General features: G+C 39.9%; 1 protein-coding gene across 1 annotated transcript in view; it reads left to right on the top strand.

Annotated features, from left to right (window-relative positions):
* Nucleotides 1-15,463, top strand: part of PTH2R (parathyroid hormone 2 receptor) — a 57,615-nt gene extending 42,152 nt beyond the window's left edge. The window contains exons 9-13 of the mRNA XM_054586193.1: nt 1,847-1,913; nt 7,272-7,366; nt 12,509-12,647; nt 14,005-14,046; nt 15,062-15,463. Of these exons, the coding sequence (XP_054442168.1) occupies nt 1,847-1,913; nt 7,272-7,366; nt 12,509-12,647; nt 14,005-14,046; nt 15,062-15,463 (745 nt within the window). The remainder of the gene's footprint in view (nt 1-1,846; nt 1,914-7,271; nt 7,367-12,508; nt 12,648-14,004; nt 14,047-15,061) is intronic.
* The last annotated feature ends 519 nt before the right edge of the window (nt 15,464-15,982 follow it).

Below are 15,982 nucleotides of genomic sequence, written 5' to 3'. Positions count from 1 at the left end.
GGTATCTCAAAGTAGGAGGGGTCACAATACCTGATATCAAACTATATTACAAGGCCACTATAATCAAAACAGTCTGGTACTGGTATAAGAACAGACACATAGATCAATGGAACAGAATAGAGGGCCCAGAAATAAACCCAAGTCCCTATGGTCAATTAATATTTGACGAAGGGGACAGAAGCATAAAATGGTAAAAATGGTAAAAATAACCTCTTCAACAAATGGTGTTGGGAGATCTGGACAGCTACATGCAAAAAAATATGAAACTCAACCACCAACTTTTACCATATACAAAAATAAACCCAAGATGGATAAAAGACTTAAATGTAAGTCGTGACACCATAAAAATCCTAGAGGAGAACACACTCTAAGTACATTCTAGCAGCAATATTTTTACTGATATGTCCCCTAGAGCAAGGGACATAAAGAAAAGAATAAACAAATGGACTTTATCAAAATAAAAAGGTTCTGCACAGCTAAAGAAAACCAGCAAAATGAAAAGGGAACCAACTGTATGGGAAAATATATTTGCCAAATACCTCAGACAAGGGTTTGATCTCCAAAATGTATAAAGAACTCACATGACTCCACTCCAAGAAGATAAACAATCCAATTAAAAAATGGGCAAAGGACCAGAACAGATACTTCTCCAATGAGGACATACACGGGGCCCAGAGGCATATAAAAGGATGGTCAGCATCACTAGCTATCAGAGTGATGCAAATTAAAACTAACTTTTAAAAATTAAAGATAATATCATGGATCTTATACAAATATACATGATTACCTAAGATTTTTTAACTCACTAATAAATGATCGAACCATTAAGATGTTATCACTGCTTCAAAGGAGAAATAGCAGAAATAAATTTACAAATAAATTTAAAAACTAATCAACATTAACAAGACCCTAATCAATTATATTCCACCTAACACAGCTAATTTCTATTTCTATGGACAAAAATCATTTGCATTCAGTTTTCTATTACATTCCTATCCATAAGGATCACTTGCATTATTGTAAGTTTTCTTTCCTTTCTTTTTCTTTTCTCTTTCTTTTTGATGTTGAGAGTACATTTATTAAAGCTGTGGACAGTGAAACAAGGAAGGGCCTAGGAAGGAACAACAGGAGAGAGCCAGGCGGGGCTGCTTTTGCTCTTTAGAGATGATACGGGAAAGAAGTGAGCCTAGGCAGGGCTGCGGTCCGCTCACTGGGAAGTCAGAGAAAAGGGGGCCTTGCAGACAAGGTCAGGGGGCGAGCCAGGGCGAGCTGCCTCTACTCATGGCCCCCCTGGTTGCAGGTCTCACGAGGACCCTTAGAGTTTAGGAGAAAGAAAATCCACTCTAAAAGGAGATTGGAGTGGGCATGTCTCAAGGATGGTGAGCCTATTGCAAGTTTTCTACTGCATTCCTTTGGGTAAGAATGATTTGCATTATTGTCGCTGTTCTCTAAGTTGTGGAGTTATAAAATACAATTGCTGTAACTGCTGCAAGCGAGAGGACTTGATCATTCCAATGATACTAAAAATTAAGTGTCAGTTGTGTCACATTTAGAAGACATTTAGCCACATTTTTTTGTGGCTCTGGAAGTGTGGTTTTGATTCTTGTTACTTGGAAATAATTCACCAACATTTATAATACTCTATAGATAATAGTAGGGAAAGCAGGGCCCATTACATTTCCTCTCCTCCCGCCCCCACTGGTTTGGGTGTTTTATAAGATTTAAAAAAATAACTGTTTCTTAAAAGCTTGGGGCTGGCGTTTTTTGTAAACTTAAATTACTGCTTAATTCTCATTGCCTGTTTGCTTTGCCAATTTATTTATTAAAACTCTTTTTCATGTCTCAGATGCTGGGAACTTAGTGCTGGAGATATCAAGTGGATTTATCAAGCCCCAATCTTAGCAGCTATTGGGGTAAGTTTAAAAGCGTGGATAAGTTTTTTCCCCTACTAAAGGATGCATGATTAAACTGCTGCTAAAAGGCAGAGAAAGTTTGTCACTGTGTTTCAGGAAAGTTTAGGAAACTCTCACATTCCAGCAATAGCAGTTGAGAGAATCTAGGTTGGGGATCAGATCCTTTTTCATGGCTGACACTGAGAAATTTATTTGCTGAGATTTCTAACTTGCAAAGTGAAACAGTAAAGTGACTATAGACATTCTGAAAGATTCACTGTTGGTGAGGAAGAAGTACAAGTGATGGCACACTGAATGACTTTGGAAGGAAAGTTAGGTAGGAAAGACCATTTTCATCTCCTTGAACTAAAATTACGACAGCTCCAAAGCAAGAATTCTTAAATATTTTTCCAATATTACCCTATCCATTTAATCTCAAAAATCAGAGTAGACATTCAAGAGCGGCTTTCTGTCTCACTGAGAGTTACCTTTTTGCTGCATTATTACAATTTAGGGCTATCACAATTTCCTTTACAGTAAAGAACCCGCCAGTAAGGCGGGAGATGAGCCCCGAGCCCCATCTCAGCTCTCTGACTGTGGTGTCCCTTCCTGTGAGCTGTTTTTGCCCTGAAGCCAGGAATGATGCTAATGATAACAAACACTGCACAGTGATTACCACCGCTGGGGCTGTTTGAAGTGCTGTACCATATCGATTTTTCTAATTCTCACCATCTCTCTAAATGGGGAAACTGCCTAAGGTCACACAGCTACTAGAAAGTGGTAGAGCTCGAATTCTAACTTTAGGGTCAATGTCTCCGCCCAATGAAGTCCCTGTACTTTTATAATAAAATCAAACACCCCTGATACTCCAGAGAAGACCCTGTCACACACGCCCACTGTCCTCTGCAGCTGCGCCTCGGCTACATTGTTTTCCTTCCAGTTTCTTGAACTTGTCTGCTTCCTGTCCCTTTCATTCTACCCCATACCCATGCAAGACTGGGGTATGCTTCCTTCCACGCCTAACTTCATTTTTTATTTTATTTTATTTCTTTTTTATCTTTATTGTATTTTTTCATTACCATTTGGTCCCCTTATATCCCCATCCTCCCAGCAATCATCACACTCATGTCGGTGTTCATGAGCCCTTTTTCCTTTTTGCTCAATCCCTCCTAACTGTAAATGCCACTTCGCTGTGGCTTTCTTGCGGCCCCCAGTCTGATTTAAGTCACCTCATATAACCTGCAGAACACAATGGGTGTTTTTTTCCTCCAGGTCATTACAGTGTGTAGTGCTTCTGACTGTTGAATGCCATCTTGCCCACTAAATTACAAGGTTAGGTGGACAAAACCCATACTTTTTTCTAAATCGTATTCCTAGCACCTAACAAGTTTCCTGACAAATAGTGGTCATTCAGTAAATACTTATCAAAAAAATGAAACATGCCTCCAAATTAGAAATCCGGGGGAACGTAGGAGGGAAGAAGGGAAATAAGAGCGCAAAGCAAGTATAATTTCTGAACTCTGAGTCCATTTCATGCACCTTTTCATTTTCCTAGAGAAGGAAACTGAAGCCCATGCAGGTAAATGTCCCATGGTTTGTGTGACAAAACAAAGACTATAACCCATATTTTTTGGCCATGTCCATTTCACTTGCATTCTAAAACATGTCAAGATTGTTTTTTGCCCAATAAATTCAGTAAGTAAGTAAGTAAATAAATAAAGATTGTTTCTCGAATTTATGGAAAAGGATCTTTTCATCTTTATGGCACTATTTATAGTGTTTTTATATGTTAACTTTAAGATAAATGGTTTGTTTGTTAGTCTTATGTTACATGTAGCACAGTTTTATGCAACTATAATGGGCTTCACATATAGGCTGTCAAAATTATTTGTCAAGAATTGTAAATATAAGTTGGATCCCTCACTTAATTCTGGCTTTGGAAATTATAATAGTATAGATTCTATTAATATGATTTTTGTGTATTTGTGAGTAAAATCTGATAAAATGTGATCAGAATTTCTAAGCAATATGTGAAGCAAGATAAATTTACAAGAATAAAGACGTTTGTAAAGGATGAGTATTTATAGGTTCTAATTGGAATACGCCATAATAAACTAAATGAATTTTAGGGATAATCACAGACTTTGGCACAAATTTGGAAGGAACCACTTCATTTTGGAACCCCAGACTCTAAACTTGTAGCACTGTTGTCTTCTGTGTTTTGTTCACATGTGTTAAAATTATGTGAAAGAGAACTAGAGCCATTAGAAAATATTAATTTTTTTGTTTTGAAAATAAATCTCTCCAAATATGACTATTAACTATTCACCTGCAACATCTTGATGTTGATTTGAGGGTTATTTTGAAATTCCTCTATGTAACATAAAAATATGAGAGGAATGTTTCCTAAGTGACAACAGAGCATGAGGCATTGTTTGGGTCCTGGGCCTTCCAGAGCATCATTCGAAGGAACGGGATGTTCTGCCCAATGAGCAGGGGAAGCAGCAGGTGGGGCAGCCTGATCTAGAAGTGGTAACGGTGAAGTTGACAGATGCAATACATAGCCTGACCAAGCACTGCCCCCTGAGACAGGAAGACCTGCATCTACACTAATGTCAACTAAGAGAGACTGGAACAATGGAATGGAAATAAAACCACAGATAAGACTATACGCTGGGAAATTGAGCAGACTTGCTCATGAATACTTAGGAGAGGGCCTTGAAGATGCCCAAAATGACGGGGTTGGGGGGTGCAGAGGAGAGAGGTTTGGTTCCAGCAGAAATCTGAGCTCTTGAGTTTATCAGTTAAGGAAAAGAAAAAGGGGAACTCTGTGGTGTTTGTCTCAGTGAGTTGTCTCCTTTACCCTGTGTGACTGTGCTCCATCCGGCCGTCATCCACTGAGAGATGATCAGATGGTCTTCCCTGTTGCTGCTCAGTTTTATGCTCACTAAAAAGTTTTCTCTCTCATTCATTCATTCATTAATTCATTCATTCAATCTAGGGAGAGAGGAACGGAGAGAGAGAAAGAGAGCTGCTTTTGTTGTTCCATCCATCCATGCTTTCCCTGGTGGATTCTTGCAGAGCCTCAAATGGGGCTTGAACCTGCCACCCTGGCGTATGGGGACCAGACTCCTGCCAACCTGGCGTATATGGAGCCACAGGGCCAGGGGAAAAGACTTTTCTTTTGTCCCTTGACAGAGTTAAATCTTTTACTTTCTATTCATTATTTGATGATGAATAGATATTTTGGGGTGCCTTTTTGCTTCAGGACTGTTTCAGAATCTTTTTTTGTATTAACCCTCAAGCACCTTGGAGGTGGTTCTTTTCATTAATCTCAGTTTTAGTCCAAGAGAAGTTATATAACCTGCTTAGGGTTAGACACTTAGAAAGTGCTGAAATGAGGGTCAAACCCAGGGGGTGTCGTTCCAGAGCCCACAGTTTTTACTGTTTATGGTGACAGGATTTAAGCTGGGCCAATGTTTCCCAAGGGGGGTCACACACTTGTCACATGAGAGAATTTAGGTAGTACGTGCAAGGTCATTAAGTAACATTACGTCTTATATTGAGAACATTGGTCCTTTCCAACCCTTCTGAACACATGAAAGAGAAATGATCGTTTTGGTATATTCTTATTTTTAGATATTTCTTATGACTCACAGCACTATTGTGTACCCATGTTAGGAACTAACCTGTTCAACATATAGTTAGTGGTGTGTGTCATGGGCTTGCTCATCTTATGAATAATGACCTAGTTTGAATGACTAACCAAGTAATGGCTTCAGAGGAGAGACTGCAAGCCGCTTAGAGTGCATTAAATGGAGGCCTCCAGATTTTCAGTGTTTTTTCTTGTAAATGATTTTTTCCCCCAAATACCTTTCCGAACATCTGAGGGGATTCCAGAAGATGGAATAAGGTGATGAAAAGCCTTTAAGAAAAAATTTAAGGGATACATTTTAAAATACATCCAGTGCATTTTGTAAAATATGAAAACAAAGAAACAACCCAGATCTAAGCTTCTTTGCTGCTGTTGAGTCGGTGATTCATTTCCCTCACTTGTAATTAAAGGAGGCTCAATCATGAGAAACAAGGTCTGGGGGTAACACAGGGATAACTGGTAAGGGAGGAAAGTAAAATGGAGAAAATGTAATCTTAGCCTTTGTCAGAACTGCAAATACCAAATCGATTTCTTTCTCAGAGGAAGACTGCCACTCAAGAATCCCTTTCCTCTTTTTCAATCAGCCCCATTTAGAACTTCAAATGAAAGTAAAGCTTCAACATTATACATAGATGCTGTCCCGAGTTACAAACTGGGTCCTTGCCCCCAGTTCCTATAGAAAGTGTGCAGTTGGTGAGAGGGGCTCAGAGGCAGGATGGCAAACACGGCGGTGGGGCCTTCAGGCCTGACGTCGATGAGGAGCTGGGTCAGGGAGTGGGGCGCGTGAATCGCCCAATAACCGAAAGTTCTTCAAATCCCAGAGATGACCGAGGACTGCAAGACAAGGTACCCCCACGAGCACAGCCCTGGCTGGGTCCTTCCCTGTGGCTGTGGCTCTGGCACCTGCACAAGCCTTCTCTTGGCAGCCCACATGCCCTCTAATTCTAAGGACTGGCGCTTTGTGGGCTGCAGACATCTTCCTGAGGGAAGGACTCAAGGGGGCAGGCGTCCGCTGGCTGTGATCCCAGGCCTGGAGGCGCTGTTCTTTTTCTTCATTTTGAACCTCTTCGCTGATCCTTGAGGCCCTCACACATAAAAGGCTTATCCTACTAATAACTTCCCTCCATTTTTAAACCCAGAACTTGATTGTCCCTGGTGGTACCTACACTTATAATATTTCCAATTGAATTTAATTGGCTGTGGTGGCGGGGGAAGGTGCTTTTCTTATACAGCATCTTATTTACCTTAGTGTGTGTGTGTGTGTGTGTGTGTGTGTTTCACCTAATATTTTTCATATGTTATGAGAGAGAGAGAGAGCATACCCTAAACAACTCTATTATCTCTTTCTCTAAGACAGAGACAGAAGCTGGGACTTCATTTTAATAAGGCCATTTGGTTATATTTATACAATAACTATTATCCTTTGCCTTGCCAGTTTGCCATAGGACTTGATCTATACTTTGGTTTGGAAATTCCCTGTGGATTCTGGCAGATCACTCCCTGGTATTTCTAGCTTCAAGGGCTATTGAAGCTTTTTATTCTTGTGTCTTCATGAGGGCAAATCAAAAGTCACTAGCTTTCCAATATCTTATCTCAAAGTCCCTCATTGACACTTATAGAATGGGTAATTTTCATTCTTTGAATAAAAAGGTCAATTTATATAAATTTTATAACATCTTGAAGACAAACTCAATAATTCTTTGTAATCTTACTTTCTCTTTCAGCTGAACTTTATTCTGTTTCTGAATACGGTTAGAGTTCTGGCTACCAAAATTTGGGAGACCAATGCAGTTGGGCATGACACGAGAAAGCAATACAGGTAATTGTAGCACAGGCATCCATCCACTGGTCATTATTTAGTGTAAATAACAGATATAGATTGACCTGAAATGTTTCTAAGATATAAATTTATGAATCTGTATTTTTGTTTGGTTCAATTTTGATTTATTAGAAAAGATATATATATAAAAAATTCGGAAAAGTATTAAAAAATATTTTTCTTCATGTGAGGACTTTTTTTTAAATTGCCTTTAGAGAGAGAGAGGAAGGGAGAGGAGAGAGAGGGAAGAGAGAAACAACATCAATTGGTTGCTTCCTTGTATGTGCCCAGACCACAGACTGAACCCACAGACTGGGTATGTGCCCTGACCAGGAATTGAACCTGCCACCATTTGGTTTATGGGACCATGCTCCAACCCGCTGAGCTACACCAGCCAGGGCAGAAACAATAACTAACCCCAAACTTTTCCAGTATACTTAAATTTGTAGTGTGTGTGTATATATATTTGTTATTAGCAGATTGGGATTTCCCTATAAACTATGTGATGCTGTCTCAGACACAGAAAAGAAGAAGTGATAGTCGGTATTTTGATTCTGTCTCACAAATGTTCTTTAGGTCCTCTGTTGAATTATTCCCCTTCAGCATTTAGGCAGTATTTACCTTTGGGCTGAAAAGACAACTGTAGACCGGAGCCTAGAGTAGGACATGTAGTATGAACAAACCAGCAGCTGCTAGCTCATTATTTTCAATGTACTGTGAGTGATAGTGTTATAATATAAATTGTGCATAAGAGTTGACAGTGAAGGACCTTTCCTATTCTAATAGAGCTTGTCTCATATTACATCCCATTGGTGAAGACAAAGGCCAAAGGATGATAGAACAATGTAAAATATAAGTAAACTTTCTTCCTCAGAAAATGAAAAAGTGCAACAATGTTGGAAAGCTGCTTATTTCTCTAGTTCTGAATAAAAGCGACTTATTTCTATAGTTCTAAATGGCATGCACTTGTATTTTCAGAAACAAAGTTGCCCAAGAGATTTGAGAAATTCTGGAGAGGACAAAGGGCAGATTATCTTAAAAATAGGATAGACAGTATTTTGAGTTTTTTAATGGGGATTATTTCTCAGAAATAGTTGAAGAGAATAATTTACCAAGGATTGAAATAATCTACTATTAAGAACTCATAATTAATTTTAAATAATCTGGTGCCCAGAAGTTTCTTAAGTTTGAAATGATTAATTAGAACATGATCTAGAATAATAGTTGCCAGGGAAAGTATTTTTCAGCCAAAATACATTTTGTCCCTAGAAGAAACATAATTAGAATTTTTAACAAAGTTGATGGGAAAACTAATTGAACAGCAATAAAAAAAAGCCAAGGTTAAGCTACAGATAAAAATGTAGTGGGAAATGACTTTCTTTTTGGAGAGAAAAATGTGGGAACCTACTTGACAGGGATTTGGGAATTCAATTCAGTATGTAGGTTCTGAGGCCTCTGGTTCAAATGGCTTCTGACTTTTAAGCAAAGACACTTAGGAAAATGTAACCTGTGTTCTGGCCTGGTGATATTCCTCCTAGGAGGCTTAATTGAGTATTTAAATTTACACTCTTATTTTTGTACCTTTAAACTTATATTTTATTTGGTTATTATCTTTGTCAAACAAATATTCAAACATCTTTGTTAAAATGAAAAAAATTTGTCTCCAAATTGTGGCATCTAAAAACATTTTAAAACACATTTCCTTGCATATTACTGTCTAGAAGACTGAAAAGAGAGTCTCTCCAGGTGAGTTTGCCCACACACAAAGACTTATGAAAAGTATGTGTTATTACTTCATTGATATAGTGGCTTAAAATTGAAATGAATTAATTCAGTTAGCTTTAAAAAACTTTTTACTTTGAGATAATTGTGGAATTACATGCAGCTATAAAAATAATAAAGAGAGATCCCAAATGCCTTTTACCTAATATCCCCTGAAGGTGACATCCTGCATAATAGTAATTTACAGTCACTTATTTTAAAACAAGGTTGATGTGAAGAAATTAGTCGATCAGATTTAACAACAGAACTAATACATTTTTCTCTTTTAAATTACAACTCAGTTCTTTTGCAAATTAAGTAAAAATTGCCAGAACTAGAAGAACATGAGAGCTATGAAAAATGCAAGATTCAGTGGAAAAGAACATTTGAATGTTTTGGCTAATTTGACTTCCCATTTACTAGTAGACAAAAATCATATTTAATATTTATATTTTTGAATAGGTTCAACAAATATTTGTTATGCACTATAATAGTAAAAAGGACAGTTTTAAAGTTGAATCTCCTACTAACTGTAACTTTGGATGAATACTTTCCTTTTTTGAGCCTCTCTCTTCACTTGGACATGGAATCATGAAAGTTATCTCACATGATTCTTGTCAGAAGAGAAAGACTTGATAGAGATAAAGATAGAGATAGAGAAAGATACATGTATAGAAAAGAAAGAAAGATTAATTCAAGGCCAAGAGAGATTGAAAAAGGAAGAAACAGTATTTTTTTTAAAAGCTAAGTTGACTTTTAAAAGATACAGAGAGTTTTCAGAACTTTTTATCCTGGGAGAGATCACCTATGAAGAGATATTGCAAGAATTGGGTATCTGTTTTCTACATAGCACACTGAGCCTAACAAACCATTTGACTTTTTTGTATTCTACTCATGGCTTTGTCCTTGGACCCAGAGCCACCACCATGTTTCTGGCAAGCCAGAGGCCACTTTCAATTTTTCATCCCTGAGTCATCTCATTAGGCAGCTGTGCCTTTTCAGAGAGCCAAACTGCAAAGATACACAGTGTGCACTTGTGACCAGATGGACCCTGAACCGAATCAGTGCCCAGGATTACTGGATGATTTGGGAAAGGTCATCTCCATAAGTGAATAGACAGACAGACGGCCCATTATACATTGGCCTGGGATACACCACGACTCTAACTTGTCACTGTCTTTGAAGGATCCATTTTAAAAGAAGATGTAATCATAACTCTTACACAGATATAAAGGAACACATTTTGAAGATTTTTATTTAACTCATTAATGAAGGAACTGTAAGATATTATATATGTTTAAAAGAGAATAATGAAGACTAAAATGGATTTGACACATGGATGCGAATTAGCAAAACGTGTCCATATGCATAGGGCTATAACTAGTGGCATTCCATTGGACACAATTTCCATTTCTGCAGACAGGGATTGTTTGAACTGCTCTGAGGGGCAGATTTAGGTTACATTATACGGCAAAGTGACATAAGATTGCATGCCGGCAGCCTGGAGAGAGATTTTCTGGCTGGCTTTGAAGATGTAATCTGCAACCTGACATGTGGTGAGAGTCCATGGCTGGGACCTGAAAACAGCCTGAGGGAAGTCTGTACAACTGAGAGCCCCCTGGCCAACAGCCACCCTACAACTGCAAGGAACGGGGCTCTGCTAACCATCTGAATGAACCTGGGAGAGAACCCTGAGTCCAGATGAGAACGCCGCCCTGGCCAACACCTTCATGCCTGCCTGCTGATACCCCGAGCAGAGGACCCAACTACGTTGAGCTTGGCCTTGTGGCATAGAGAAGCGGAGGTCATAAATGGGTTTGATTTAAGCTACTAAATTTGTGGTAATTTGTTACATAGCAATAGAAAATGAATTCAAATGCTGTCTGTTTTCTACAAATTGACTTTTAGCTCTAGAGGGTTGTAGAAGAGTCTGGTCATGGACAAAGAGAGAAAACCCGGATGGCTGAGGTAGCAGCATGACTACTAAATTTTAGTTCTCTGACAGCTTTTTCTTCCTCTGCATTGAACCAAACTGTTCCTAAACTTTTACTAAACTTTTGAGCATTTTACAGTGTGTTTCTCTGCTTTATTTTTTTTGCTTTAACCTAGTTTTTGGCTCCTGCATACACACCATAGGAAGTAAGTTAGCTTGATTTGAAAATAGTTTCTGGGTGGCGGGGGCGGGGGGACAGTTATCCATTCATGTTAAAGGAAGAAACACGATTTTCTTTACAGTGTGACATTAGACAAGACTTCCAATGTTCTGCAACTGTAGAACCTACTGTCCCCCTTTATCTGATTGAATTGCATTAAAATGCCATTGAAGGTATTCAGTGTGTCCTGCCCATGAATGCAGCGATGGAAAGAGGGTGCTCTTTAGTCAGGATTCTGGAGGAGGACAAGCATATCCCAAGGAACCTCTGAAAGTTGAAAGGATTAGTTAGGTCAGAGAAACCCATTGTCGTATCAGGAATGCTGCCTTGAATAAAATGGACTTAAGGTAGGATTTTCAAATTCAGTGGACTCTAGCTGACTCAAGGTATGAGATATGAGGACTAGAAGCAGCACAGGGGAAAGCCCACAGGTTAGGGGCAAATTCTGGATGGGAGGCCGAGCAGATGGCCTGGAGCCAAGAGGAGCAGACAGTCCAGGTACTGAAGAGAGCTAAGAGAGGCAGAGGAGAATGAGGCGGAGCAATGTGCAACTCCAAATGTCTAAATTTGGCATTTCAATGTGAAGTACACAAGAAAATGTATATAAAAAGGCAGTTAAAGTACATAAAGTAAAATTGATTAGCTTTCAACCCCCGCAACCCCAAAATAAAATATAGAACTATAGACAATTTGAGATAGAATATTTGATATAGACAGTTTAAAGAATGTGACTACACGTAGCTCCTAAGAAAATGTGAAATGATAAATGGAGACCCAAGTGTAAGAAGAAACTAGGGAATAGTTGATTTTAAAATGAACAAAACAAGCCAACATGCTGCTCATGAAAGTAAAGAGGGTTACTATAAATGGAGGTAATACTTACTTAAATCTCTATGTTATTTAACATAGAAGTTAAAGAGGATTTAGCATTGGAAAGAAAGAAGGCATTTCACGGCTTTATGAAAATGGTGTCCTTTAGCAAGAAGAGCAGAAATGAGATTAGAGAGACTTAGGGGATAATAATCATGGGAAGTGAGAATAAACTACCTGATTTAGTATAACAGTGGCAAGAAGAGAAGGGAGGGGAAAACTAGCAGAAGCCATGGGACCTAAACAGATGGGAAAAGTGAGCCCCCGTTAGCTTTGCTAAGCTTGATTTTGTTCCAGCAGCTGTCTCTGTGGAACGGCACTCTAAATTGATTCATAAAAAGGCTTTGCACTCTTGCAGGAAACTCGCCAAGTCGACACTGGTCCTGGTGCTGGTCTTCGGAGTGCATTACATCGTGTTCGTGTGCCTGCCCCACTCCTTCTCGGGGCTCGGGTGGGAGATCCGGATGCACTGTGAGCTCTTCTTCAACTCCTTTCAGGTAGATCGCCATCTAGTAACTTGGTTCTTGCATTTTGCTTTTTCTGCCCCTACCCCTGGCAGCCTCTTCCTCTGCCCCTCTCTGGCTTGCAAGCACCGGTCGGCCAAGGGCCATGAGAGGGCGCTATTTTCTGGCGCCTGTGCTTTTCCGAAAGAGGTCAGGTCAGCCTGTGACCATAGTAGGAGCTATTCCTCACAGACAAGGCTGGGTAGCGAGAAAGTATGTTTTAAACTGTGCACCATCGACAGGATAAGTACCTCTTTGTGGGTTAAAAAAAAAAAAAAAAAAAAAAAAAAAAAAAGAAGGCTGGGAAGAGGAAATAAAGGAGACAAAAAGAGAAAGAGGTGGTTTCCACATTTTATCTTGTTTGAAAATAAAACTGTACTTGGTCACCCGGATTACTGCAGGCGCCTCCTGTCTGTCCTTCCTGGGTAGGCATTTGCTGCCACCTCCTGCCACCCTCCATCTCGTCTCTATACAATAGTCTGAAGAACTTAAAAAATAAGTTTGATCATGCCACTTTTCTGACAGAAGTATCCAGAGGCTTCCTACTGCACTCAGAGTAAAATCCAAATGCCATTTCCTGGTGTGCAAAGCCCTGTCAGGGTTCCTCAAGCTCTTTCTTGCCTCAGGGGTTCATACTTGCTGTTCTCTTTGCCTGGGAAGTTCTTCCCCTTAATATTCCTAAGGCCTAACTTGTTCTTGTCACTCAAACTAGCTTAAATGTCACCTCCTCAGAGAGGTCTTCATTGAGTTTCTCACCTAATACATCTTTCTTCTCTGTCAACATGACTTGTTTTGCCTGCATGCCCTTATCATTGTACATTTTCCTCATGTGGCTATTTGTTTATATTTTATTCATCTGTATTTCCTTCTAGAATGTAAGGTCTAAGAGAACAGGGACTGTGTCTGTCTTGATTGAACTGTTTATGCCTGGCATGCTGAACACTTTGCATTGTATAAGCTCAAAAAATATTTTTGAATGAATGAAAAAAGTTTTTTTTATTTTTATTTTTTACTGTACAATACCCCATGTCCGTAGTTCCCAGCATTCACAGTGTATAAATATCTCTTTCCAGTCAGGGGATATTCAGTGACTCTTGAGCAACAACATAAATGAAACTAATAGAAGAGAAATCAGTTCTTTGTGTATCTTGGCATGTTTTATTCAGTCACTTGCTTGGTTCAGCTGACACCAAGGAAAGATTGCCGACAAATTTAATGTAAACTTAAGGACTTGGAAACGTTAGGAGAGAATAATACGTAAGATTTTCTGAAAGACCCATTTGACGCAAGCCACTGTAGTGCCGTGAACTTGATGGATGGTCAGCACCTAACATCCTTTTTTGTTCCCCAGGGTTTCTTCGTGTCTATCATCTACTGCTACTGCAACGGAGAGGTAGGTTTACGGAAACGCCAACATCCCACAGGTCTCCTCCATCACAGTATGACTGAAGCTCTTTGGGATCCCCGGGAGTTACAGGACAAAACGGGCAGGGAGAAGAGAGATGTTTTAATCACAAATTATTTTGAGAAAGCAAGCATTAATTTCAATAAGCTAAGGTCAATTCTTTTATAAACGCTGACATCAAAAAAACAACTCATTGAATGCAAATTGAGACTTGGAAGGACAGTGGACTTCATATTCCAGTTCATGCTTAAACTTATGAATCAATTTCAAGTTCTATGAGAAACTCAAATATGTATTCTTGGGACAAATCCATGAGAACATTTTGACATTTTTAAAACTACAAGATGGTGGTGGGACAATTTCCATTCGTTCAGGAGTTGGCTGGAGAGAAATAATGGAACTGTTCTTTTAGGTGACATGGGCTCACCAGGTTTCCACTCTCCCGCGGAGCTTCCAAATAAGCTTCCTTTGGGAAAGTGGCAGGAGCAGTGGAATTGAATCTCCAGCCAAATGAATGGAAACAAGAGCCCCGCCCTGTTAAGAATACATTTGTAGTGTCTGCTCTTCAGTGTCCAATCCTCTGCGCCGTGTTCCTCCTTCATATGCCCAGGGAAGGTGATAAGAGCCACATCTCAGGCTGAGTTCCTGTCATGCCATTCCTCAGCCACAGCTGTCGCTATTAATCTTTCTCCTTCCACCCAAGTCCTCTTTTCCCTCTTCCACAAGGCAGATATTTCTGTTGGCTGTGTTTCAGCCTCTATTAAAATACTAACCTTGGACAATTCCCTTACCTTTCTGGAAGCCTCAGTTTGCTCATTTCCATTAATAACAGCTACCTTGCAGGCGTTTTGAGACTGAGAGAGAATATATATGCAAAGTCCCTGGCTCACATCGGAGCCTTAGTTAATGATTATTACGGTCCTTGAAATCGGGGCAAACACTCGTCTGACAAAGCTGCAGGGTCTCCCTTACGGTTTCTGATGCACGGGTTCTTGCGGTTTAGGTTCAGGCTGAGGTGAAGAAGATGTGGAGTCGGTGGAATCTCTCTGTCGACTGGAAAAGGACGCCCCCATGCGGCGGCCACAGATACGGCTCTGTGCTCACCACCATGACGCACAGCACCAGCAGCCAGTCGCAGATGGCGGCCAGCGCTCGCCTGGTGCTCATCTCCGGCAAAGCAACCGCGGCCAAGGCGGCCAGCCGACAGCCCGACAGCCACGTGACTTTACCAGGCTATGTCTGGAGTAACTCAGAGCAGGACTGCCTGCCACACTTGATCCAGGAGGAGACCAAGGAAGGTAACAGGAGGCAGGGAGTTGAAACTCCAATAGAGGTGTCTTCCAGACCATTGGAATGTACCTCAGACCCTGAAGGAAGCAAAGGAGAAGCAGAGGATGTTCTCTGAATCAACATCTGTGGCTCGATAGAGCTGTTCTATCTGGTTGTTCAAGAGCTGATGGTCCAAGAGGTTGGCTGTCACTCATCCTCTTGAGCCTCAGAGCTGAAAATTCAGGGGTAAAGTGTTACTTTACAACAGTTTCAGGCTCCATGAATTGGCTCCTGTAAATACTAATGATACAAAAGAAGTGTCAATGGCGGAGTTTGTTACTTTATTTTGGCATTAGATTCTCTTCTAAATTGATGTGTGATACTTGCTCTGTGAGTGTTCATTTTTTTCTGCTACTTTTGGGTAGAAAATGTTTTAATTGCTTGGTTTGTGTTTTCTCTTATAAATACCATTCTAAGTATGACAGAGGCCATTTAGTAAGGGTCAGCTTCCTCTTAGGAAATTAGTATTCTCTTTTCCTCTTTCTTACTTGAATGTACTTCTATCCCTGCACTCATTCTGTCTGTGTGTAAGAGCAATAAGGGTCTGAAAATGTATGGTGAAAGATGGAAGGTCTAAGAACAAGTACACACCGGG

Source organism: Pteronotus mesoamericanus, unplaced genomic scaffold, assembly GCF_021234165.1.
Source record: "Pteronotus mesoamericanus isolate MK-2021 breed Mesoamerican mustached bat unplaced genomic scaffold, CSHL_Meso_final contig_90, whole genome shotgun sequence".
Classification (NCBI taxonomy): Eukaryota; Metazoa; Chordata; class Mammalia; order Chiroptera; family Mormoopidae; genus Pteronotus; species Pteronotus mesoamericanus.
Note: the sequence above shows the minus strand (reverse complement) of the source record. Positions and strands in the feature narration are given on the sequence as shown.